Source organism: Urocampus carinirostris, chromosome 8, assembly GCF_059441175.1.
Source record: "Urocampus carinirostris isolate Australia breed hairy pipefish chromosome 8, RoL_Ucar_1.0, whole genome shotgun sequence".
In the NCBI taxonomy this organism is placed as follows: Eukaryota; Metazoa; Chordata; class Actinopteri; order Syngnathiformes; family Syngnathidae; genus Urocampus; species Urocampus carinirostris.
In genome coordinates, this window is record NC_142356.1 from 24,401,642 (window position 1) to 24,425,634 (window position 23,993).

The 23,993-nt window shown below is 38.8% G+C and overlaps 3 protein-coding genes across 13 annotated transcripts in view; 1 reads left to right on the top strand and 2 right to left on the bottom strand.

The window, feature by feature from the left end:
* The window catches only part of prom1b (prominin 1 b), a 32,848-nt gene extending 30,053 nt beyond the window's left edge, over positions 1-2,795 (bottom strand). For 7 of the 9 annotated variants that reach the window (XM_088342054.1, XM_088342051.1, XM_088342052.1 and 4 more), the window contains exon 1: positions 2,150-2,795. In XM_088342054.1, the coding sequence (XP_088198180.1) occupies positions 2,150-2,423 (274 nt within the window). In that variant the 5' untranslated portion in view covers positions 2,424-2,795. The remainder of the gene's footprint in view (positions 1-2,149) is intronic. The other 2 variants (XM_088342057.1, XM_088342056.1) reach the window with 1 other exon arrangement.
* A 4,424-nt stretch (positions 2,796-7,219) lies between these two features.
* Positions 7,220-17,229, bottom strand: tapt1b (transmembrane anterior posterior transformation 1b). Its single transcript, XM_088342059.1, has 14 exons — positions 17,061-17,229; positions 16,554-16,684; positions 16,075-16,193; positions 15,003-15,165; positions 14,784-14,919; positions 13,851-13,948; positions 13,518-13,587; positions 13,323-13,403; positions 13,080-13,189; positions 12,159-12,218; positions 11,774-11,842; positions 11,637-11,713; positions 11,381-11,556; positions 7,220-8,435 (listed from the first exon to the last, which is right to left on the bottom strand). The coding sequence occupies exons 1-14, from the start codon at positions 17,224-17,226 to the stop codon at positions 8,170-8,172; spliced, it is 1,722 nt and encodes a 573-aa protein (XP_088198185.1). The 5' UTR covers positions 17,227-17,229; the 3' UTR covers positions 7,220-8,169.
* clrn2 (clarin 2) lies at positions 15,181-23,423 on the top strand. Of its 3 annotated transcripts, none has more exons than XM_088342060.1 (6): positions 15,181-15,223; positions 19,295-19,355; positions 19,827-19,869; positions 19,995-20,333; positions 22,308-22,487; positions 22,674-23,423. In XM_088342060.1, exons 4-6 carry the CDS (start codon positions 20,081-20,083, stop codon positions 22,940-22,942), a joined length of 702 nt encoding a protein of 233 aa, XP_088198186.1. In that variant the 5' UTR covers positions 15,181-15,223; positions 19,295-19,355; positions 19,827-19,869; positions 19,995-20,080; the 3' UTR covers positions 22,943-23,423. The 3 variants fall into 3 exon arrangements, with proteins under 3 accessions (XP_088198186.1, XP_088198188.1, XP_088198187.1); XM_088342062.1 differs by having other exon boundaries at positions 22,713-23,423; XM_088342061.1 differs by lacking the exons at positions 15,181-15,223; positions 19,295-19,355; positions 19,827-19,869 and adding an exon at positions 16,890-17,067.
* The last annotated feature ends 570 nt before the right edge of the window (positions 23,424-23,993 follow it).

The following is a 23,993-nucleotide window of genomic DNA, read 5'->3' on the forward strand; positions in this document are numbered from 1 at the left end:
ACCAACATGTTGAACTATATTACCTCCTTAGTCCCAGTGACAACAAATTATTCTAAGTTAATGCATTTTAGACACCATAATAATTTAAGCTTTAATATACATATAACTGATACAGGGAATCATTTCTAAAGGGACAGAGTGTATTATTTGCATTGTGTCGTACATTCAAAAAACTAGTGCTGAAAAGCAAGAGAAAGAATAGAAACTACGGAGACTCAAAGTGATCACACCGCACCATTTTTATTCTTATGTTTCTGTCTTGATGTTTTTGGTTTTATGGTACCTGTAGGCTCATGTTATGTTATATAAATGCAAATTTCTCACCTTAAGACTATTAAAAAAAAACGTTTGTATGATAGTTCATTCGTTTTTGCCCATCATTTAAATCAGATGTCTTCAACTCAATGGAGTTGGGGGCCGCTAAAGCTAAGGTCCCGGTAAGGTTGGGCCAAATGGGGTTTTCCATGCTGATAAAAACATTATGCTGTTCTTAAAGGGAAAGTGTTTTACATTTGTCCACTAGATGTTGCTGTAATATGTCATGCAAACAAAAATGAGGACAAAACTATGGGACTGAAGTGAGCAAAAAGAACCCTTTTCCTTCCAAATTTTACCCAGCCTAGAGATAAAAAGAAGGGTAATTTTTACTTGATTTTTAAAGGGAAGAAGAAGAAGAATCCTTGTATCTGTTTTAAAACAGATTTGTTTTATCAAATTGGTTTTGAAACGCTCACAATTAAAGAAAAATAATATAATAGATCGATAGATTTTAGAGCACTAAATCTAATATTTAGTATTACTGTATTTCTTTAGTATATCTGCGGATGATTTTTGGTAGTATTTCTGTTGTATTTTAGTATTTTTGTAATATTAATATAATTGTATTTGTGTGGTATTTGTGGTGTAATATTTTTGTATTATAGTACAACTGTATAGAACCTTCATTTCATTTCATAGTCATGGTTTTTTTCTTTTCAGAATGAAAGCAAAATAATATAGTAGCTCCTTGTTTTGAAGCACCAAATTTGATATTTGGTTTTGTAGTATTTATGTAGTATTCCTGTAGTATTTCCATTTTAGTTTTATTGATGTAGACATACAAAGGGACAATGCTGGCACAAAAAATATTTTTAATTAGTAGGACCTTATGTACCATTACATATATATTATTAATAAATTTTGATCATTTTTGAGTGGCAGGGTAGAGACAAAAAGTCTGATGGGCTGCATGTTGCCAGCGGGCCGTAGTTTGCGAACCATTGGACTAAAATGTGTTTTTTTAACAATTAGCACAGAGGATGAATGCTGAAAAGGCGATAATAACATACCTGTCAACCTGTACGGTGTTGCCGTACAAAGTACGTTTATTATGCATTTTGAGACGTGTACGACGTACAAGAAAATCTGTACGGAAAAAGGCAGATTTGTCAATGATGGGTACCATCCGGTATACACCGACTATCACGAAACGGCAAATCAATCAAGTCATCCATCTCGGTATGTTTTTTTTCCGTTGGAAACGAAGCGAGCGGTTTGATGTAGTAAAAGGAAGTCCGTCTCTTTTTAGAGAACTGGCTTTTTCGGCTCAACTCGTTAAAGAGAGCCGGCTTTCAAACGGCTCACTTGCTTTGATGCATTATATTACGAAGTATTATGTTGTATAAAGAAGTTGAGAAAAAAAGGAAGTACAAAATGAGAAAATGAAAAAAGACAGGTTTGTGGTTATCCCTTTAATCAGTGTATTACCAACAATAATTTAATGCAGAAAATGAATTCATAATTTGAATAAGAAAATGTATTATTCTACTTAGTTATATTTGCATGTATTTTTTCCTTCTACGGTGAACGACCAAGCTACTTAATCTTTGAACTTTTTTTTTATAATAAACCTCATTCATGTCGAGCAACTCAGGATCTCACAACAAAATATGAATTAACAATATATATAATATAACGAAAAACATGTACAATATAACATGTTAAACTACATAAGTAAACAAGTATGGGAAAAAATATGGTGTATGATTATTTTGTATTTTGTAAGGGAAAATACGACAGTTTGTAAGGGCATGGAGCCCTGGAGCTTGACAGGTATGTAATAATATTATTAAATCATTTCATAACTTCAATGAACTTTTAGAAATCTGACCTTTGGGGAAGGAATTGGGCTGGACCACGTAAAGAAAAGCGTGGACCATGTGGAAGAGTATCCCGATTGCCCCCGGCTCATAGTAGGCGTGAGTATCGTAAACCGCCGCCGGTACGAAGCCAAAATCCAGCGGCTCCACCGGCGGGGGCGAGCGCTGCCGGCGGGGGTCCCCTCCAGTGTTAGGTTTCTGGTTCTGGCCGCCGGGGGACGGGGTTGTGGCCCCAACAGACCCCCACCAACAGAGCAGGAGGACCAGCCACCGTGTCCACAACATGGCTCCGTTAAGAGGGGGAAAACACCAATTAAATCCGGGAGTCCAGCGACGCCTTGTCCGGGGAAGAGAAGACACCTGTCCGCTTCAGACCTCACACTTAAACTGAACTGTTTTTCAATTTCTCCGTCTCAACGAGCATCTTCCCCGGGATACCCGGCTCCTTCGACGAAAGGGGGTGAACAGTGTGTCACCGGTGGGCCGCCTGTCACTCATCTGCCCGCCGCTTGAGCTCTTAATCCCCTTTGACACAGGCCGGGGAACGTCATCAAACTAGCTCGCCCAAAAAATGGAGGTAAATAAAAACAAAAAAAGACAAGAGAAATAAACATACTTATATTTGTCAGGGGCAAAAGCAAAAAAAATCAAATATAGAAAACATTGGAAGGTTTGGGGCATGTCCAAACAGCAGAAGAGTTGCTAGAGGGATAGAGATGGGCGGTGCCCACCCACGGACATGCACTGCCCACCCAAAGAAAAGTGGACATAGTAATGATGGCAGTCTGGGCAGCGCATATGCTATCCCATTCATATAATATTGTGCATGTCAGCGGACATCAGCGTGTACTCTCCTGCCCCCTACAGCACACTGTGCGGGTGCATCACTACCCACGGAGGGAGCAGCCCCTCCCATCATATCCCTTTGTCGAAGTGATGGCTATTTCGGCTCTACTTACTAAAAAACAGCTGGCTCTTTCGGCTCCAGGCGGCTCTATAGATGGTTTTTGTTGTTTGAATCCATATATTACCAATTATTAGGTAACATCATAAAAATGACTTAAAAGGGGGAAATTCAACAAAAAAAGAAAAAAAGACAACAATAAAAGCAACAAAAGAAGAAAAAACAAAAGAAAAAGAGAGAAAAAAGAAAACATAAAGAAGGAATAACAAAACAGGTAAAAGTTAGGAAAAACAGAAAGTAAAAAAACAGGAAATAAGAAAAAGGAAAAAGAAAAAAGACAGAAAAAAAGAAGGAAAAAGGGGGAAATGTAGAAAAAAAGAGAAAAAAACAAGAACAGGGGAGTAAAAAGCCACGGAAAAAGAAACAAAGAAGGAAAAATGGAAAACAAAAGAAATAAAGGAGTTAAAATGTCACGAGGCGGAGTGGAAGGGGGCTGTCACGAGGCGTGGTGGAGTGGAAGGGGTGACCGGACCGGAACGGAGGCTGGAAGGGAGAACTCAATTGCGTAACGATCCAAAACTTTTATTCACAAAAATAAAAGTTGTCCAAAACTCTGGGACATGACAAAACAAACAGTTGATTCTTCCAACTCAACTAAACAGGACAAGGCATAACAGAACGGACAATGTTTTAAACTAAAACAGGACAAGGCATAACAGACCAGGGAATGTGTAATGAGCCAGCGCCCGCCAAACCCACAACCCAGCCTTAAGTAGCAGACCAGCAATCAGCTGACCTGCTACAGCTTGAGTTCGGGGCGCGGCAGACTGGTCGCCACGGCGACCGTGACATAAAAGCTAGGAAATCATTAAACAACAGAAAAAAAAGAATAGGAAAAAATTAATAAAATGAAAACAAAACAAGAAAAAAAACAGAAAAAAATGTTGCGCTACCCCCATGCATTTGATATTTGATATTTGTTTCATCCAAAATAAAAAAAAATAAAATAAATGGGTTACAGTTGTTCCCTTGAGTTCGGTGACGTGCAGGTCAGGGGAGGCAAGAGAGGATTTGCCTCACCTGTCCTCATGGAAAATGTAGAAAATCGAAATTATTTGAAATGGTTATATTTATTCCGTTTTTCCGTTTCTTCTCTACCTGATGATACAAATTATTTGTTTAAAAACAAAAAACATGTCTTTAAAGCCTGTGAGACCTTGTGAGGATAAGTGGTGCAGAAAATGGATGGATGTGCGAATTATTTAGCGCCTCCTAGTGGTAAAAAAAACCCTTATAAAGACAAAATTGATTTGGATAATGAGCAAAAATTAATGAGCTATCATATCAACTTGCGTTTTTTTTTTAATTTTTGAGTTTATATGACCTAACATGAGTCTCACCTAGAGGGTGCTGACACGATTTTCCGCCATCTTGTTGCTACGGGAACAACAAAACAGAAAACATTTTTGGTTTACCTTCCCTTTTTTTCTACTTTTATTCATAGCTTTCCTCTTCTCTTTTCTCCCTTTTCTTTCATATTGCTTCTTTTCTTATTTTTTCATTATTTTTCTTTCTTTTACCCTTTATACTTCTCTTTTAACCCGTTTTCTTCTTTTTCCTTTATTTTCCTGTTTTATTCTTTTTTTTCTTTCATTTCTTTATTTTTCACCTTTTTTTTAATTGGTTTTCTTCCCTAATTTGCCTTTGTTTCTTTACCCCTTTCCTATTTTCATTATTGTTTTCTTTGCAATAGACTGAGCACATTGTTAAAGTAAACTGGTGCAGTTTTCATCACTTTGCGTCTCCTTAGTTTGTAATCTTCCTTGTGCTTTGTAGCACTCATTTCAGCTTAGACTACAAATTAGTGACATCTAGTGGTTACATTTAACCCACTAGCTCTTTAAAATGCTTGAGCGTATGATCAGGGTTGTATATAATTGTAAAAAAATGAAGATTTCTACTTCATAGATAAGCCTGTGGGTACTTGTTGGAACCCTTGTGGTTTACTATCCATCGATCCATTACCTGCACGGCTTATTTATCCCTGTCTATCCCAGCTATCTTCGGGCAGTGGGCAGGGGACACCCAGAACTGGTTGCCAGCCAGTCCCAGGGCACACAGAGATTCACTCGCTCACCTAGGGACAATTTGGATTGGCCAATTAACCTGAAATGCATGTTTTTGGATAATGGGAGTGCCCAGGGGAAACCCCCCAAGCACGGGGAGAACATGTAAACTCTGCACTGGAGATTTGATCCCATGACCTCAGAACTGTGCTGCGGATGCACTAACCACTCATTCACCGTGCCGCCACAAGGGTTTACTATATTCCATAAATTATAATTAAAGCACATTAACAAAATAAAATGCATCAAATAAAAGCTCATGCTCTGTCAGGACTGGCACTAGTCCATCTTCCCAAATATTGAGCATCATCTCTTTAATTACATAGGTATTTGGTAACTACAGTAATGCGTCCAAACTTATAGACATTTCTCCAGACATTGTTAGTTACTATGACTTTGTTTTTTTTGTTTTTTGAAAAGACGCTAAGACACTTGTAAGCGTTACAAAAAACATGTTTTTTTTATTCTTCTGTGAAGATAAAGCTCACTCACACACACATGCACACCGAACAAAATAAACATCAGTAACATTATTTGTAATTCAAACAATTGAGGGGAAATAGATCACAATCATGCATTCTGGTATGGTTGAGATGTAAATTTGCATTCAGTTGAGCTAGCTTAAGTATTTATGAAGGATATGGCTAACTGTGAAAACATATGTTACCCACTGTAGAAGCATTTTTCAATAACATAATTTAACAATCAAAAAACCATCTAGATTATAGACTTCTAGAAAATAAATAATCTAAAATAGAGTCAGAGGCACTTGAAGCGGTGGTGACTCCTATTTACCGACTGACTAGTGAACTGTGAACGACACATCCCCAGTTATTTGCATAACTGAATAAGCTGTTTCAGATACAATATGTCATAGAACCGTTATTGTACAAGTCGTAGTTCCAAAATGCCTTAAAAATACATCATCTACACGCAAAAACCTGACATTTGTATAAGGGTGCACAATGTTTCATAGTCACTTGGCGAGCATGAGGAAACACAAACGATTGCTTTTCAAATGCAAAATTTGATCGAAACATATGAAGTACAAAACAACGCAAAAGTGACCTCATGCGATTCACTTACGTCAACATGTATGACTGTTTACTTCATGTATTAGGAGTTATAATCTACCCTGGTATATAATCACGTCAGTGCAAAACATCAAATTTTCCTCATTTCGATCATTTAACCTTAGCAAGGTAATTTATGGAGGGGAAACAAGCTGATGACGGATATTCATTTAAAGCGAAATCTTAACAAATTTGGTGAGGTCTTTTTTTAAAACCCTATTTTAAGGCTCAGGAGCTAGAGCGCTCGTCTTGGGATCAAGAGGTCGAAGGTTCGATTCCCGGCTCCTCAGTGTTATATGTCGAAGTGTCACTGAAGACACTGAATCCCTAATGCCTCCAATAAGCAGGTAGGTGCCTAGCATGGCTGCATGGCCGCTATTGGTGTGTGAGTGTGTGTGTGTGAATGGGTAAGTGTGAAGCACATTGTAAAGCACTTTGGGAGGTCTTCATTGACTTGAAAGCGCTATATAAATGCAGACCATTTACCATTTATTCATTTATTATCTGCACCGCTTATCCTCAGTAGGGTGGCGGGGGTGCTGGAGCCCATCCGAGCTGTCTTCGGGCAGTGGGCAGGGGACACACTGAACTGGTTGCCAGCCAGTCGCAGGCAATTCGCTCGCTCATTCACACCTAGGGACAATTTGGACCAGCCAATTAACCGGACAAGCATGTTTTTGGAATGTGGGATGAAAACCGGAGTGCCCAGAGGAAACCCACGCAAGCACGGGGAGAACATGCAAACTCCACACAGGAAGGTTCGATCTGACTTCAGAACTGTGCTGCACATGCTCTAACCACTGCTACGCCTTGCTGCTTGCTAGTCAGAATATTATTCAAAAATAAAAAAGATTATTATAAGCATCTGGATGCAATCTATGCTCTGTGGAGCATATATATATAATGCCAACAAACTACGAAAACCTCCCAGGGACTCTGAGGAAAGAGTCCCTCAGATGCCCTTCAAAAGGTACAGCATTTGATCATGTATTTTTTCTTTATTTTACGATAGCCAATAAAACTCTAGTATCGTAATAGAAAAACAACTTCCTTATTCAAGGTGTGAAAAGTGTTCAGCAATGCTTGTTTATGTTGCCATGGACACAGAGCTTCGACAATTGTGCTCAATTTAGTTAACGGCTTCACCGTATTTTTCTTAAACTAATGACCCTTTTTGTTCTCGCCGTAAACTAGAGAATAAGTAACTCTCAGTTTGTCTTTGGTCATTGTGGTAATAATCTGGAGAGGCAGAAGGAAAAAGTGGCTTGTTTGCATGAAATAAAATCTACCCAAACACTACACGGACTTGAACTTAATCTTGTCATTCTTGATCTTTCGTGTATAAGAAAGTAATGTTTTTATCAGAATGTGTGAGACTAAGTCGTGAAAAAACAAAGCATATCCAAATTAAGACTCCAGTGAATTTTATAACAAAAATCATATCGTAAAACCAAAATAGGACTTGCTCATTTTACTGATTGATGACTACTGTGTAGAAATACTTGTTTAAGAGCTTTTCGTTTTGTGTTTGAAAAACCCAGACTCAATAACGTGTACAATTAAAAAAATAAAAGTCCGGGGTTCCAGCTCGCACCTACGAGTTTGCAACTTCAGATAAAAACGGAGATTTTTCTTTAGTATAAAAAAATCTGCCCAATTTAAAAATCAATCAAGAACGGACTGTAGATTGTGCTTTTGAAGGACACACAGTGCAGTTGAAACCGTATTAGCATCAGTTTCACATCTCCAGTTTCTGGAACTTTGTCGACTTCAGAAGGTCGCACAGCAACCGGCAGCGGGTCCAGCGGACTCTGGCGAGCCCCAACGAACCCCTCGCGCCGGCTTGTCGTAACAGTTTAAAGCCTCTGCTGGTTTGCGTTGATAATAAATTAATAAATACTGATCGGTCGGCCCCACCGTTGCGGGGTTCAGTCGATGCGATTGCCACAGATGGTGAAGCGGTCGATCTCCAGCAAGTCTTTCTTGGGGGTCCGGCGTTCCAGCACCTCCTCGTCTAGACCGGTGTCCGTGTTGATGATCTTAATGACGTCGTCTTCCTCGTCAGGCGTGGTGAGGAAGGTGTCCGAGTCGCTCTTGGGGAGCATTGAGGCCGGGGGGACCATGTTCTCAGCCACGTAGGCTGGCTGTGGGCTGACTGACGCCAAGGGGATTCCAGCTTTGTCCGCCACTGGTTCTGTAGCAAGAATTGGGATTAAGAACATCTGTGAGATTAAATCTCTCTCGATAATATATATTTGGGGAGTTTATCAGGGTTAGATTGTGCATCTATCTAAGCAGTTATGTCCCAAGAAAATTTATCCAGCTCCCCCAAGGAGAACCCGAGTTGTTAACAGGTCAGAGGCATATAAAACTCTAGGGCTGCAACAATTAGTCGATGTTGACAAAAATCGAATATAGAAAAAGGTGTCGACTATTGTTCCAAGACCCGTTTTTCCAACAGAGTGGGGCATTTTATGATTATGATTCTAATCTCTCGGTGAGAGTTGCTCGTGTGCGATAACATCTCTGTCTCAAGCGGTAAAATACAGAAATGACGTCGTCAACGTCAAGTACGCATGCCAAAACTTCTTTACGGCGAATAAAAAGACTTTTTGCAAAGTTTTAAAAGTAGACCTTGTGTATCATGGCAGTACCCCTGTAATGCATGTGCATTTAAGGGAAGTCAGACAGTTGACTGAAAGAGTCTGACTTGCCTCTGTAAGATTCAAGTAACATTCAAGGCAATATGGTTTTAATGATATGTATTGTACATTTTATACGCGTATATTTCTCCATGAGAAAGACCAGTGGTTGTTGTGAAAACGGTAAAAACGTCAGTTGTTAAGTCTGTTTGATTTCAAACTGTTGAAAATTGTTAAGATATTTTGTTAGAGACTGCAGTCGACCACAAAATGCACATATTTGTGTTATTTACTATTCTTCTGATGCAAATGAGGCTGTCCTTGGTTTACAGAGATACAAATATTTACTTGATTTGAATTTATTGTTCAATGAGCTGTCCCTAAAAAAAAGACAGTCGGTTATTTATGGATTTACTGACTGAGTGTGTACCTAATTGGCTTTAGATAGGCCCATTTACAGGGTTCCTACGGTTTAAGGCAAGTTCAATTCCAGACTTTTTAAGACCTTTTAATGGTTTTTAAAAACAAATATAAGACCGTGACGTCAAAAAAAAAAACAACCCAAAAAAAAAAAAAAACACAATCAACAAACCAAAAATACCCACATGAAATAGACACGATTTTGAACAAATGTTTATTTCAAAGAAAATTTTGGTCTAGTTAAAAACTGAAAAACATAATACTCCAAAGTTTTGGAGATGGGAAACAATAAATATAAAGGATGATTACATTACTTCATGGATTGTCAGTCAAAACTGGTAGATAACTACTAATTCCATAGAATGCATCTGCTACATTTATGAAGTATTTTATCATAATGAAAATTTTGATCGGAACATATGAAGTACAAATAACGCAAAAGTGACCTCATGCGATTCACTTACGTCAACATGTATGACGGTTTACTTCATGTATTAAGAGTTATAATCTACCCTGGTATATAATCACGTCAGTGCAAAACATCAAATTTTTCTCAATTTTCCTCAAAAGCATGAAAAAAAACCTTTTGGTCTATTGTAGAACTTTTTTTGTCAAATATAAAACTGCTATACGCGTTAATAATTCTGAGTGTAGTACCATCATAAAATACAAAAACTTTGTACTCCCTGGATGTAAAAAATGATAAATATAAAAAAAAATATTTGTGTTTACATTTTTAAGACTTTCGAAGATTGGACTTAAGACCTTTTAATGCCAATTATGGTCTTATTTTTAGAATCATGAATTCAATGCCTTTTAAAACTTTCAAATTATCCGCGGAAACACTGTTTTTAGTTAGTTTATGTATAAATCTGCACAGTTTTCTTAAAAAGATTTTTTAAAAGATAATGTTGATTATCATTTGCTACATTACTATATAAACGCCTTTCTATATTTAGGGGGAAAAAAAATTCCTTTCTAAAAATCAGTGTCTACTAGACTATTAAAATAGTTGTTAGCTTGGGAGTTTTGCTTTAAACTGAGCCCTTCTGGTTAACTATCTTTGTCTATCACCGAATCTCCATGGCGACCGCTTGGCCTCCATTGGAAACACATTTCCTGTGGCTTGCATTCTGCAAATATGTTAACACAGTCAGGACCCATAAAACAGGAGCATGAATAACGTAATACAAGAGCATTGTCTTTCGGTTCACTCTTTTAAGCTACAAAAGACCAATGCAGCATCCAAATCACTGCCAATGCTTTATTATTTTTCCAGGTCAAGAGGACCCAAGAAACCAGAACACCTAGATGACACTGATCTTGTACGCGACTTAAAAGGTGCATTCCACACTTTTTAGTCCTGCCATAACCTCAGATGTGAAAGTTCCTTTTCAATGTCCGCAGCTTCACCTTAGCTTCTACAGTGAAATTCAGAGCTTTTACTTTCAAGAAGCTAAAAGAGACCCCTCATATCCCCCAATTCAGGGGCGCTCCTCCCAATGTCCATTCAGTGTTGTGACAATTGGCATCCGACAGTCCAAAAATGACACATGGGAATTCAATGACAGGATCACTCACCAAGAGCAGCCACAGTCCGTAAAAGAGCTTAAGGATTGTCACCCTAACAGGTACCGTGCATGAAAGGCAACAGCTCCGTTTAGCTATCTAAATAAGGGAGGCATGAAGCACAGCCAACTCTAACTTGGTATGCCCTTCCTCACTAAGGGTAGATTCAAAGTTTAATTAGAGTGGCATTTGAAATTCCTTCTGTTGGACCCTCACAATGGTCTTGGTGAACATTTTACCTGAGCATCTTAGGCAAGCAGTAACAAATCCCCAAAAAGTTGTTTACTAAACTGCAGCTCCTAGCTGTCTTCCTGCCAAGTGCACATGAGGAAACCCTAATCTTTGGAACTTGGTGTTCATTACAGACAGTAAATCCACTAACAGATAGCTGCTCAGAAACTGGTCAGGTCGAATCATTGCAAACTAGCTGCCCTGTAGGGCTCATACAGCATTTCACAAATACAACTGTTAAGATTTTCTAAAAATACAACATTTTGCAACATATTACCTTTCTGTGGCGTGGCAGTGTGAGGTGGCTTAGCACGGTAAGCCCGGGAGCTCACGCGACTGGAGACGGCCGAGGGAGGCGGGTCAAAGAGTTTCTCCTCCATATTTGCTTCTTTGACAAAAGCGCACGAAGTACCCAGCAGGACAATGCTATTGAGCACCTTCAAAGTGATCAGCCTATTCAAACAAATGATACACAGGGGGAATGAGTTACTTAATATTAACCCCCCGACAAAAGAACTGCGCCTGAAAATTACCCGAAATAGAAGAGCAGCACACATATGAAGGAAAGTGAGCCATGGATCTTCACTGAGCTGCTCACCACACGAATGAGCTGGGTAAAGAGACACGTGCTATAAAACTCACTTAAATAATTGATTTTCAGAACACTCACCAGCAGTGATAGAGGAAGTGGAATGAAGCCCATTCTCCTGGATACAGAATCACTGTAATCTGTATAGGCCTGAGTGGGCAAACAATTAGGAATGTAATGAAAATTTGTGTGATTTTTAAATGCAGCTATACAAAAAACCTGGTAACTCATTAACGGGTAGCTTTAACTCATCAACAAACTGAAACAATTCCTCAACACACGGCATTAGGTATAGATAAACAAGCTTTTGCTCACTCCCCGAGTGCTGGATTAGGTATTTCACCCAATGCTAATCAATAACCCCACAGAGGGTTTAAGAGTGCATAAACAAACCAACAGACAAAAAAAGAATTTATTTTTACTTGATATAAAACACTGGTAAACCATACATCATGTAAAAGCTTACGTTTTTCTGCCGACTGCTGACCAGGTCAAAGGCAAGGCTGGCTCGGTACTCTCCATAAACCTGTGATGTAATGTGAGAGAACATTTGTCACGAATGTGCTTTGTGCTAACTTTGAAATGGCTATTGATAAGTTCATTCTACTTGTTTTTCATTTTAATATTGGACCTCTGCAGTGATTGCATAGGATGCCAGTTTGTCCCTGTTGTTTAGTTTGACTATTACAGAATGCACTCTTAACATCATTGTCACCATCGGCCAATAAAATCGCTGTTCTTTGATTAATGCATCCTTTAGGACAAATCTGTTTATGTGACCTAGGATATATATAATAAAAAGGGCTCAGGTGCAGACCATCAGAACACATTTGGTATAATGTGGGTTTTTTTGTACATTCTTCTCCTGTTTTTCAAGCAAGTTCTAATTTCATATTACTTTATTTCATACTATGGTAGACATGTGAAAAAAAACACCCATTCAACACATCAGTAATGGTAGGACTTTTCAATTAGTTACGCAAGTACAAGTGCTGAAGGAGTTCTGCAATTTAACGTAAACCTAGCAGGTCTGCTTCTAAGTTGAGAGAGATTCTGTGTTTGAATTTCAAGTTTTTAAGTCCTCCTTGTATGTGTGTATAAGGTTTACCAAGCTACTCCAGCTTCTTGAAAGTAGCACACTGTTCAGAGTGACTACAGGTTTTATAATCAGCGAGATTTGAGTGATTAGCCTTGACAATGTTCGAGATAAAGGGGTTAATCCTTTCCTGTGCCACTGGCTCCCATTGCATAACTGCTCTGCGACCCACCAGACTCAGAAACAGTGAATGGAAACATCACAGATGACACCTCTCTGGCCAAGTTGGATTGAAAGCAGTTGTCTAACGATAATTCTACACTTCACATACTGATGATTCAAGGCACTCACGTCTGCACTTATGTCATTGAATTTGGTGATGAAAGCATGCTTGACTACGTCCACTGCCACCTCAGAGGCAATCACCATTGCCACGTCGGGAAATAGCACCCACAAGTGGTCTGAGAAAAGAAAACAAAAAATGTCTCAATATTTGGGTCAATCAAAGGAAGTATTAGATTTTTTGACACTATTCTGAGTTGTGTCATTCATTCCTAGAGGTTAAAGGGACATTTGTTATCTGTGTATGGTTACCCAGATTCCAGGAAAACTGCTCCATGTTCCTCAGACAGACGATAAGGAGAAGGATGTAATTGGTGAATCTCTCTTTTATGTCTGATAAACCAAACAAAATCAAACCTGGATCAACCTCCTTTGAGGAAAATTAATCTAAATGAAACTCCTTATTAATTTACCTTATGACATAATTTTGTGCATAGATCCACTTACCACTGTTTGACATTTGGAAAAGGTTATTTTTCTCAAACTTCTTGAACACGCTTCCTTTAATTTCCACAAACTGCAAAAAGACACAGCAAACATTTAACTTTACATTGACTTGGCACAAAACTAATTTAAAATCAAACACAGGAGCTATATCCTTTAAATTCTTATTTTGGTATGGAAAGAATTTGCATGATTCACGAGGCAAAGATCATGGAATATTTTTATTTTTTTTAAACTTCGATTTTCATCTGATGAGGTGACAAGTTTTATCTAATTTCTAAGTTTAAATTCACTGCTGCAAAGTCTAAATAAAATGACAAAAAATATACTACTCACATTGTTCGACATCATAATGGTCAAGAGTGACTTGTTGTGGGAGTTGAAGGCGACATTAAGTGTTGTTGCTTGGACCATGATGAGGATGGCATGCAGAACTGAGATAAAGCACATTAAGGATGAAATAAAGTTGTGCAATCTCGTGAAACAAATAATAGACGGATAAAAAAAAAAAGACCTTCTAATCATATTGTATCAGAACTTGGGACTAAAAATGATGTTGAGTGTTTTGGTCCCCTTTCACCTGGGGCAGCTTTATCCATCCATCCATCCATTATCTGCACTGCTTATCCTCAGTAGGGTCGCGGGGGTGCTGGAGCCCATCCAAGCCATCTTCAGGGACACCCTGAACCGGTTGCCGGACAGACAACTCACTCGCGCATTCACACCAAGGGACAACTTGGACTGAAAATTTGGACCAGCCAATTAACCTGTGGTAGGAAGCCATAGTGCCCGGAGAAAACTCACGCAAGCACGGGGAGAACAAACGAACACAACACGAGGAGGCTGTGGGAGCTGGATTTGAACCCTAAACCTCTGCACAGTAGGGCCGCACGCTCACCACCCATCCGCTGTGCCACCTTGGGGCACTGTAGTATCATAAATATAAGCAAACCATCTAGTTTTCACTTCTTCGTTAAAAATCATGTCTTATTGCGAAAAATTGCTATGAGGAAGGACTTTCAATAAGTGAAGCCACAATGATGTTTATGAGGGGAATTTTTTTGCAATGATTTTGTGGCATCTACAGCAGATCACAAACCGTTTCTGGTTGCATGTTAAAGTAAATTCACACGGGAAAAAATAAACCCCCAAAAAACTATCTTGAAATAATTTCGTTTTGAAAGTAAATGTCATAGATGTTTGGGATTCAGAGACCTTATTTGTTGTCAGATTGCAGAAAAAATATATATTTTCCATCAATGAGGATACAGACGTAGAGCACTGCCATAAGGAAATGAGGGATCACGCCTATATGTGCCCGCTTCTTCTCTCTCGGCTCGGTGGCTGTCCAGTACAGCGCATCCAGGATGTCCTGGCCAAATGATGAGAAGAGGCGATCTGCTACCTGGCAGGAGACAGAGTGAAAAGAAAACAATGTGAAGAGTCTCATCTTTATCATTATCATCGTTGTCATCCTTTGGGGAGTACCTCAAGCATGTTGTAGATGATGTAGAGCTTGATGACGGATTGCCCTCTAATGAGGTGGTACATCATGGCGTAATCTACATAGCTCATCATGGAATAACACAAGATCATGATGAAACCTTTCAGGACGTCGCAGACCTGGGCTGGCTGGAGGAGGGGCCCACCACTAATGCAAGAAAATGAAATTATGAGTGCTTAATTCAGTCAAGATTTGAGCAGAGAATGTAGGTACCATTTTTAAAAACAGGAGTGTGAATTGGAAGTTTGATTAGAAATGGATAAATAATACTTGAATATAACTGCTCAAAATGTATTTTTTCACCAAAAAGTGATTAAACTGTTAACTAGTGTTAGTTTTACAAATAGAGGGATGTGTAAATATTGAAAAAATATGCACATGACTGAAGGTTTCAGCACATTCAGAGAACACAGTGTTTTGTAAGCAGAGGTATAGTATTAATTTTAAACGCTGATAAGATAATTCTGTTTTTAATATTGGACACCTGCTAAGGAGATTGCATAGGATGCCAGTTCTTTATTTTGAATATTATTGCACACTGCCGTTCATTGTTTTGACTATTATGAACTAGGTACATCAATGTCACTATCAGTCAATCATGTTGCTCTTCTTTGATACTCACACCCTTTAGGGTGAATCGGCCTTTGTAACCTAGGAGATTTATTAAAAAGAAAGGGCTCAAACGAGGATCTTTAAAAATAATCTCTAATTTAAGGTTAAGGCTCTATTAATGTGTTCTCCTTGCTAGTTCAAAATGTATTGATGTCTTCTCTCTTGATTTTGAGTGTCTACCAAAGGTAAAACATATCAATACACAACTAGTTTATTTGGGCTGTCACTGGTTTTTCACTTCTGATACAACAGTGATAGACGGTTATTTGTCCAATAATAAAAGTATCCACTCAGATACCCTAAGAAATATTGGATGCACTAGTTTGCAATGGATCTTTTCGTAATCATCCGAGTTGGGCAAAATGGAACTTCAATTTGGACGGTTTTGGTTCCTTAAGTCGACTGAGTTTAGCATCTGTATTATTAAAAAAAAGGATAGCTTACCGAAGACCACAGCATGGCAGTGTGAGAAGTTGCAGGAGAGCCAGCAGTACTCTTAGGGGCAGGAGGGTGAAGACGTAGAGGAAAGCATCCAGGCAAAGGAAAAAGCCAAATGTCATCAACTAGACAAAAAGACCAAAAATTGTAATTAGTAAACCAAACAATTAATGGGAGTGCACTTTTGGGTATTTGCACATCCAATAATATAGACAGTATTGTAATGAATTGATATATGAATTTGGAGCGCTATGATTCCACAATGACACAGAGTCAAGTAAACTAAATTCCAGCGTTCGTGGGTCTGTATAAACCTAAATACTCCTAGATTCTGCCATGCTTCGACTGGTCATTCCTCCAGCTCATATTAATTACCATGCCAGCCAAGTTTACATGTCTTTGGTTCAAACAGAGATGGAATTGTAGCAGCTAACGATCTAAAGCAACGAAAGAAATGACACACACAGAAGATGCTTTGGCCTCACCTTCTCCAGCTCCTTGGGGATGCGGAGGCAGGTGTAAACCTTCTCCCTGCGCTCAGTGTATTTTGCCTCATTGTGCTCCAGGAAGTAGCCCCTGGTGAGCTCTGTGGTTACAAACCTGACGAGGGACAGATCTGCAGAGAAAACATGCACCAGGAACTCTTAGTTTAATAACATGAGTAACCCCCACTCCAATTTTTTTTAACAACACACTACAAAAATACAGGCGCAGTGGACATGCACTAAATCTTCTGTGGTATTTCATCAATGCAGCTAAGTGTCAGTGTGACATGTAGTTGACTCTTGAGTCGCTTTACTCGCGGCATATCTTTCTTTCAACAAATACTATGAGACGGGCGCTCAAATAACAGTAAAATAACCGGAACAACATTTCTGACTTCAAATTCTTGGTCACCATCCCCAAATTGCCCCGGCGATGACAACAGAATGAGCTTGCTGTCAAAACCGAGGGTCCGCTGAAATCGCTCCGACACAGACAAGCTTTCCCACCTGACAGGTTACGTTTCTTCCCGCTGCAATGTTTGCCGGAGAAATGCAGGTTTTCCGTGGCACCGTCTTTCCATTTGTCTCTGGAGGTATTAGACGTTCTCCCGCCGCTTTTCCTGTCCTCATTTTCGGCGTCGTCCGCCAGACCCGTCGGCTGCGAGTCCGCCATCTTTGCGCGCTGCTTGGACGAGTGACGTCATCCGTCTCCAACCAATGTCATCGCGCACTCGTTATTAGGTTAATTTTGAAACAGCCTCTTCACTTCACTTTTATTTTGTAATTTGTTGAGATGAGTGTATTTAAACTAAATAGCTTATAAAAAAATAATCAAAAATGTAGGTAACCAGCTGGTAGGAATAACTATTAATACAATTCAAATATGGAGTAAGATATTTTAGGCGGGTTTGCCTTCGACAGCAGATTTATTCCCGGACAGAACGATAAAGGGTTCCAATAATGGGCATACAAAGGTATTACAGCAAATATATATGATGGTTGAAAATGCCAAGCTGCAGAGTTTTGCAGAACAGTAAAAGAAATTCGGGTTACAGGAAGTGACTGTTTTCGTTACCTTCAACTAAAAGACTACTATCACAAAGAAACAAAACTGGGGACTAGTCATATGGTCCTAAACATTTTGGAAGAGCCTATAAAGGTAACACTTTTGAAGCCATCTCCAATATGTATGAATGTTTGATGGCATGGAGTGTGCATTCATCACTCTACATACAAAGGAAATAGGAAAATGAGATAGATTCAAAAATAACAGAAGACGAATGATAGAATATATATAAAAGACAGTGCACATCCACTAGATCCTGGAATCTGAGGTAATTCAACTGGAAGAACTTAATCTGATTTTTTATTAGCACCAAAATTAGGAGAGGTTTTTCTCAGGTTCAGCATCCATGCTGGAGAACATGTGGAGGGGTAGACGATGACCATCCACATTTATTTTGGCTTTGCCCAAGAATTCAACATTACTGGGAAAAATTATGGTTTGCTTTGAAGAAAATATTGGGATATGGAATACCTAAAACATTCACAGTGCTCTATGTAGGCCATTTGAGAGAAGAAATATTCCAGAGAAAAGATGAGTACATTGTTAAAAATGCACAGAAAGCTACAAAAAAGAGAAAGAACAAGCAGATGGCACAAACAAGATCTCCACACCGTGGAGCAGTGGGTGTGTACTGTGGAGGAAATATTTGTAATGGAGAGATCTAGATTACGTAAAAGAATACAGGAAACCCAATTCATGGCCAAATGGGGAAAACGGATGGACTATAGGGAAAATAAGGACACCACTTACGAACAATGAAAACTGAACTTTGCAGAGAGATTTGAACATGGAAGACATTCCCCAAAACTGCATTGTTGTTTTGGTTGTTGTTTTTACATTTAAATCAGGGGTCTCAAACTCGCACTCCCCGGGATGATCCTTTGAAGACCCGCCTTAATACTAATAATTAAAGTCAAAGGGATAGAGTGTAATATTCAGTGGCAGGCCGTGCATTTTACACCTAGGGCTTCAGTCGTGCCTTGTCCGAACCAATCCAACCCTCAATTACTATTTTATGGCTAAAAAAAGCATTTACTGCAGCTACAGCTGTGATAGATATACAAATGTTTAAGAATAACCTCTTTAAATTGTAATATTATTTAGGAATTTAGCCAAATTTTATTCACCAAAATCATTTTTATTTGTGCACAAAATCCATCCTCCTTATTTTCTTATTAATAGATCCAAGAGCGCCGAACGAGAGGCAGACGAGAGGCAGACGACAGCCCTGCTTCTTTTTGTATCACACAATGCATGGCATGCTAGCAGCTTCACCATTTCAATGTGCATAGGATCGAAGGGAACAGAAACAAAGTTATTTGTTCTACAGTAGTGTTTTATTTTTATTACTCTGCCTTTGGGTCGGTTAGTTTGTCAGTGACAGAGGTTTTTAAGTTACCACTTTACTTGCTTTCTTTGAGTATATCACTGCACTTTTATTAGCATAAGACACAAATACCAGCAAAGGTGACGTTATCATATCCTCTATATACCGGTACTATTAGCTCTCACAAATCTGAATCTATTTTATATGTGTAGTTGGTACGAGGCTTCTGACTTTCTCATAGATCACTAACATTTTGCATAAGCTCTTACAAGCTTATTACCGTCTTGATGCCATGAATATAACTTTATGTATAATAATTGACACCCTTTTTACCGTCTTTTGAGATAGGTTTGCTTAATAAGGAAGAAATGACACTGCTACGCTATCAGGAATAGCAACTTAAGAGAAAGTATGTATGTGATGATTACACACAATAAATTACACAAGTTAATTCTCAATCTAAATAGTCACTTGGTAATTTTATCACCGTTGTGGAAACAATGATTTTATGAACTGACAGTAAAATTGTTAGCATGAATTCAATTGATTATTCAAATTGTCATTGTATTTTTTTATTTGTGTTTTCATCTGATTATTAATATGAAAATTAGCTAAATGCATCATGAAATAAAAGGAAAATCATATCTGGATAGCGATGTATTTTTTATAGATGGATAACTAAATTCTATAATGCATTTTGGAATAACAAATACCTTTTACACTTTCCTATAAGCAAGTTATTTGTACAATTGTTCATGCAATGTAACCTTTGGGTTTGAGTAAACACAATTATCGCCGCGTGTATGGTTTTAATATCGATGCATGTCAATCTAAAGGTCACCAATTAAATTCCCACTGTCGTTTTGCTGTCCATTGCCAGGCTGAAGAGCACCGAGGCGTATGCAGGATAGAATTTCTTCCCAGTAAGGGATCCGTTTGACCGCCGTAGATTCAGTTACTCTCTCCCTAGTTACGAGTGTGACAACACCTCCTGTTTTATTACAACTATTCATTTTTCTAATTGAACTCGTCGGATAAACTGATGCAGGAGTTGACCATTGGCGCTCGGCTGCGGTCGCTGCCCGGCGCGGTGTTCCCTTTCCTGGGGCTACACTCTAGGGTGCTCGTCCTAGAATGCCTTCGCTGTGGAAACAAATAAGCTTCTCTGCGGCCTCAGTGCTCTGCGTCGGATCCGTGGCTCTGCTGCTGGTGGCCTTGTCTACAGAGCGCTGGGTTACTGGGCACATTCTGTGCCAAACTGGTGTTGACATTGTCAACGCGTCCCACCCGGAGCTAGAACTGTTCACCGGCAATGTCTACTATGGTCTGTTCAGAGGAGGGAAGACCAAGAAGTGCGGTCTTGGGACAAGGCGCTCTAAAATCCACAGTAAGCTATGTTAACACCTGATTGATCATTCAGAAACAGTGTTTCACTTGAAAATTTTTATCAACCAAATATTGTACAGACTGCCTGGAATTTTTTTTTTATTTTGGCCATGAAAAAGTTAGAAAACATGATATGAGTGGTTAGTTTTGGTCATTTTTCCAGAACAACCCAAACTTTCAATATCTGGCGATCCACCATAACTATGAATTAAAATAATGTAATATCTGTTTAACATGAAAAACAAAACAAAAAGAAGACTTTGATTTTTAAGGATTACACTAAAGTAGAGAATGGAACTGAATGTGAACACATTGTAAGACAACATAAAATGGAAATAATATATACCAAAAAGTTTTTGAGTCTTGCTCTCTCAGTTGTCCATATAATGTCGACTATTTTTCACCATGACCAGGTGTATTATAAGGCCTGTGTTGTAGCAATTGTTGGTGTAGCAATTCCTGGAAACAGATACCCACATCATACATGACCCCTCTGTATTCCTAACTGTTGCCCCTATGACAACCAAAACTAACGCATTAATGTATGATACAAAGCTTTTTTCTATTGGTTACAGATAACACAAAATTCTTTACAGAATGCATGGATCTGTGTAATTTCTTGCCAGTGATTTGACCGTCATCACACGTGGATCCCTCTGCGATAAAGCATTGTGTGAAGTTCTGCAAACTCGTGGATGTTTTGGAGAACTACTATGATTGAATTTGAATGTAAGGGTGATCCCTCTATAAAGCCTGTCTTCTCTTCTTCCAAGAACTGGTTTAATTCTCTCTTTAGCTCAATGGTTGCGGAGTTACTGTAATTCAAATTGTGCTTGTAAAAGGGGGTCGCCAGAGCTTCTATGGAAATAAGGGAGTTAAACTTGTTCCAATCTTCTGATTCCAACAATAAAAGTAATTATTCTTTAAAACTAAAACTTTGACAAACATCTTCTTTATTTGTGAAGACAATAGATAAACCCTTAACTCCAGTTTGTAAGGTAGCAAAGCACAGACATACAATACTGGAGTGTGTAGACTCAACTAGAGTAGCTGTATTTATGACCAATTATTGGTACAGCATAGCATAGCATATTTACGGTTAACAACCTGGGCGTGTCTAAGGCAAGTACAGCCTCAAGGCACCCATCCCTTTCCTGGCTGTTTTTTTTCCTGGTAAACCCCCACATGAAACACACAGTACTGGTTTCCATGATTACCAGTTGCAGGAGAAGCCTCCTGATCTGGTTCAGATACAGCCCCCTTCATCATCTGGTTGCTGTTGTTTTTCAGTGTAAAGCATCCCTCTGTTCTTTAGAGATAAGTTGGATCCTGCCATTGACAGGCAGCACAGTGTGTGTGAAAATACTATTATGAGATCCTAAATCACTGGGAATAAACTCTATTGTTGGGAAACGTATAGCAGGTCTATTTTTATTTCGTACATAGCTTCATAAAACAAAATCAATCTTTTTAGATGGGAATGAACGACAACAACTAAGGTTGCACAACTTTGCACATGCCATCCGCGTGTTCAGAATTCACTACTCAAACTCAACAGAGTCAGCAAACACATGCCACTATTTGCCAACTCCTTTTACCAACACCAAATACTTTAAACTTCCTTTCTCCTCTAATCTAAACCTTATCCCTTGTTAAACTACTTTATAAATCCCGAGTTTTATGTGGGTTTGTATGTGACTTTTAAGCTCCAAAACGGTTGAACAGATTTTCGTGAAAACTTTACTAGGTTTCGTGTCAAGGCATCCCCAATAAATTCCAACAAAATCGATAAACATCTGCTTTGGTGTGGTCTGCTTTCTTGTGGTCTCTCAAGCCCTTTGGTGGCCAAATTGGATACTGCAGTACCCGACAACAGACTAATCTAAGCAGCCATTTCCAATCTTCTATCGGCAACGCCGGGCCATTTGCTTGTATGGTAATAATCTATATGTGTGTCCTCCTGTGTGTGTTGTAGTATTCCCAAAGTTGGTGCGCACATTGAACAGTGGCCTTCACATGATGGTGATCCTCTTCCTGCTGGCAGCTGTGTTCTTCGCACTGGTCAGTCTGTCATTCAGCATTTACAACGCAAGGAAGGTCCCATACCAGAGCATTAAAGGTCATAAGGGACTCTACCTGTGGAATGTCATTGCCGGTACGTGATTCAGCATTTGAGTCATTTTTAGTATTAACTCATTTGCATGGTTCGTTAACTTATGCCATGTTGGAGAACATCAGATCAATTATTTTATTTCAAAAAGTGCTGTTCACAATTCCATCATCTCCACGTATGTTTAATCCCAATGTAAATTTGAAAATGTTCCCTATGTTGTGTTTCAAGCTGTGTTTGGCATCCTGGCTGCTCTGTGCTTCCTGGCAGCTGTGAGGCACCACAGCCTAACTGAGCGTGTGGTCAACTACCGGGAGAACCTCTTCACTTTGGTTGTCCTGGATGATGCGCTTGATTGGTCCTTCTGGCTGAGCGTAGCCAGTGCGAGCACTCACTTGGCAGTGTGCGGAGTGGTCGCCATGAGCCGTATCAAGCTTCCGAAAGCAGAAGTTAAGATGTCCGAGGCGCCCACCATTTCCTCTTTGGACTTGCTCTATTGACATATACAGTAAAGACAATGTCAAGAATTGTTTGCACTCAAGAAACTTGCCAAGTAGTGACGAGAATTGTAGCAGATTTTTTAGACAGTGAAAGGATCACACTTCTGATTAGAAGACTTCAATGTGAATGTAATGGCCAATATTCATGTTCATGATTATAGAAATACAAAAAGTGCTGTGCCGCTTTCCAAAAAATCGTTCTTGGATTTTTAATGAAGACTGGCCTGCATGACTTGGCTGCCATGTAGCTCTGCCACTGATGTTGATTGGTCTGTTATCTAGTTTTGTATTTTGTTCGTATAATGATGTTGTAAATGACTGCTGTTTGTCTACCTTTTATTTATTTAGGTTGTTCCCCCACCAATGTCCTGTGTTGACCAGATAATGTTTCCATTGATTTGATTTTTAGTGGTACAGTGCTGTATTACCAATTTAAATGGCGTACTGGAATATTAACTCAAGCAGCCTTGGAAAATGTTAAAAATAGAAACAGTATTACCACTTACAGTGTTTTATCTTAATTAAAATGGCAGTTCAAGTGCTAAACAAACGAAGCTTGAATTTTTGACATTTCAGGTACAGGGCTCTGTGATGTTTTTCTATTTTGCCTAAATTTAGGTTTGATTGGCTTTAAGTTGCCTGCTGTCACCCGAATATGTTATGTGGAAACTATATGAACTAAGTTGCAGCATAATTATTTCACGTTTTAGTGGGATTTAATAATAATAAAAAAATAATAAGAATAAGAAGAAAGAGAAGAATAATAATCGACTCTACTTTCCGAACATTGAGTTAAAACTAGATAGATAGATAGATAGATAGATAGATAGATAGATAGATAGATAGATAGATAGATAGATAGATAGATAGATAGATAGATAGATAGATAGATAGATAGATAGATAGATAGATTCATCCCCGCATATATATATGTGAATAGTGGGTTTGCCACAGTTTTTACATGATAACGCAAACTATCTATTTTGAATTCGATCTAAATGGGAAACTAATAATAATAAAAAAACTAAATCAAACTAATAAACGGAAAGCC

Bases quoted from the DNA above. Each gene is read 5' to 3' on its own strand.
- tapt1b (XM_088342059.1), bottom strand. From the start codon at position 17,226: ATGGCGGACTCGCAGCCGACGGGTCTGGCGGACGACGCCGAAAATGAG. The intron at 13,949-14,783 runs GTATCCTCATTG...GCTTTATCTCAG, and splicing joins TATGGCAGTGCTCTACGTCT to TTCTGCATGCCATCCTCATC. The intron at 13,588-13,850 runs GTGAGTAGTATA...GTCTTTTTGCAG, and splicing joins CCATTATGATGTCGAACAAT to TTTGTGGAAATTAAAGGAAG.
- clrn2 (XM_088342060.1), top strand. From the start codon at position 20,081: ATGCCTTCGCTGTGGAAACAAATAAGCTTCTCTGCGGCCTCAGTGCTC. The intron at 20,334-22,307 runs GTAAGCTATGTT...TGTGTGTTGTAG, and splicing joins AAGGCGCTCTAAAATCCACA to TATTCCCAAAGTTGGTGCGC. The intron at 22,488-22,673 runs GTACGTGATTCA...TTGTGTTTCAAG, and splicing joins CCTGTGGAATGTCATTGCCG to CTGTGTTTGGCATCCTGGCT.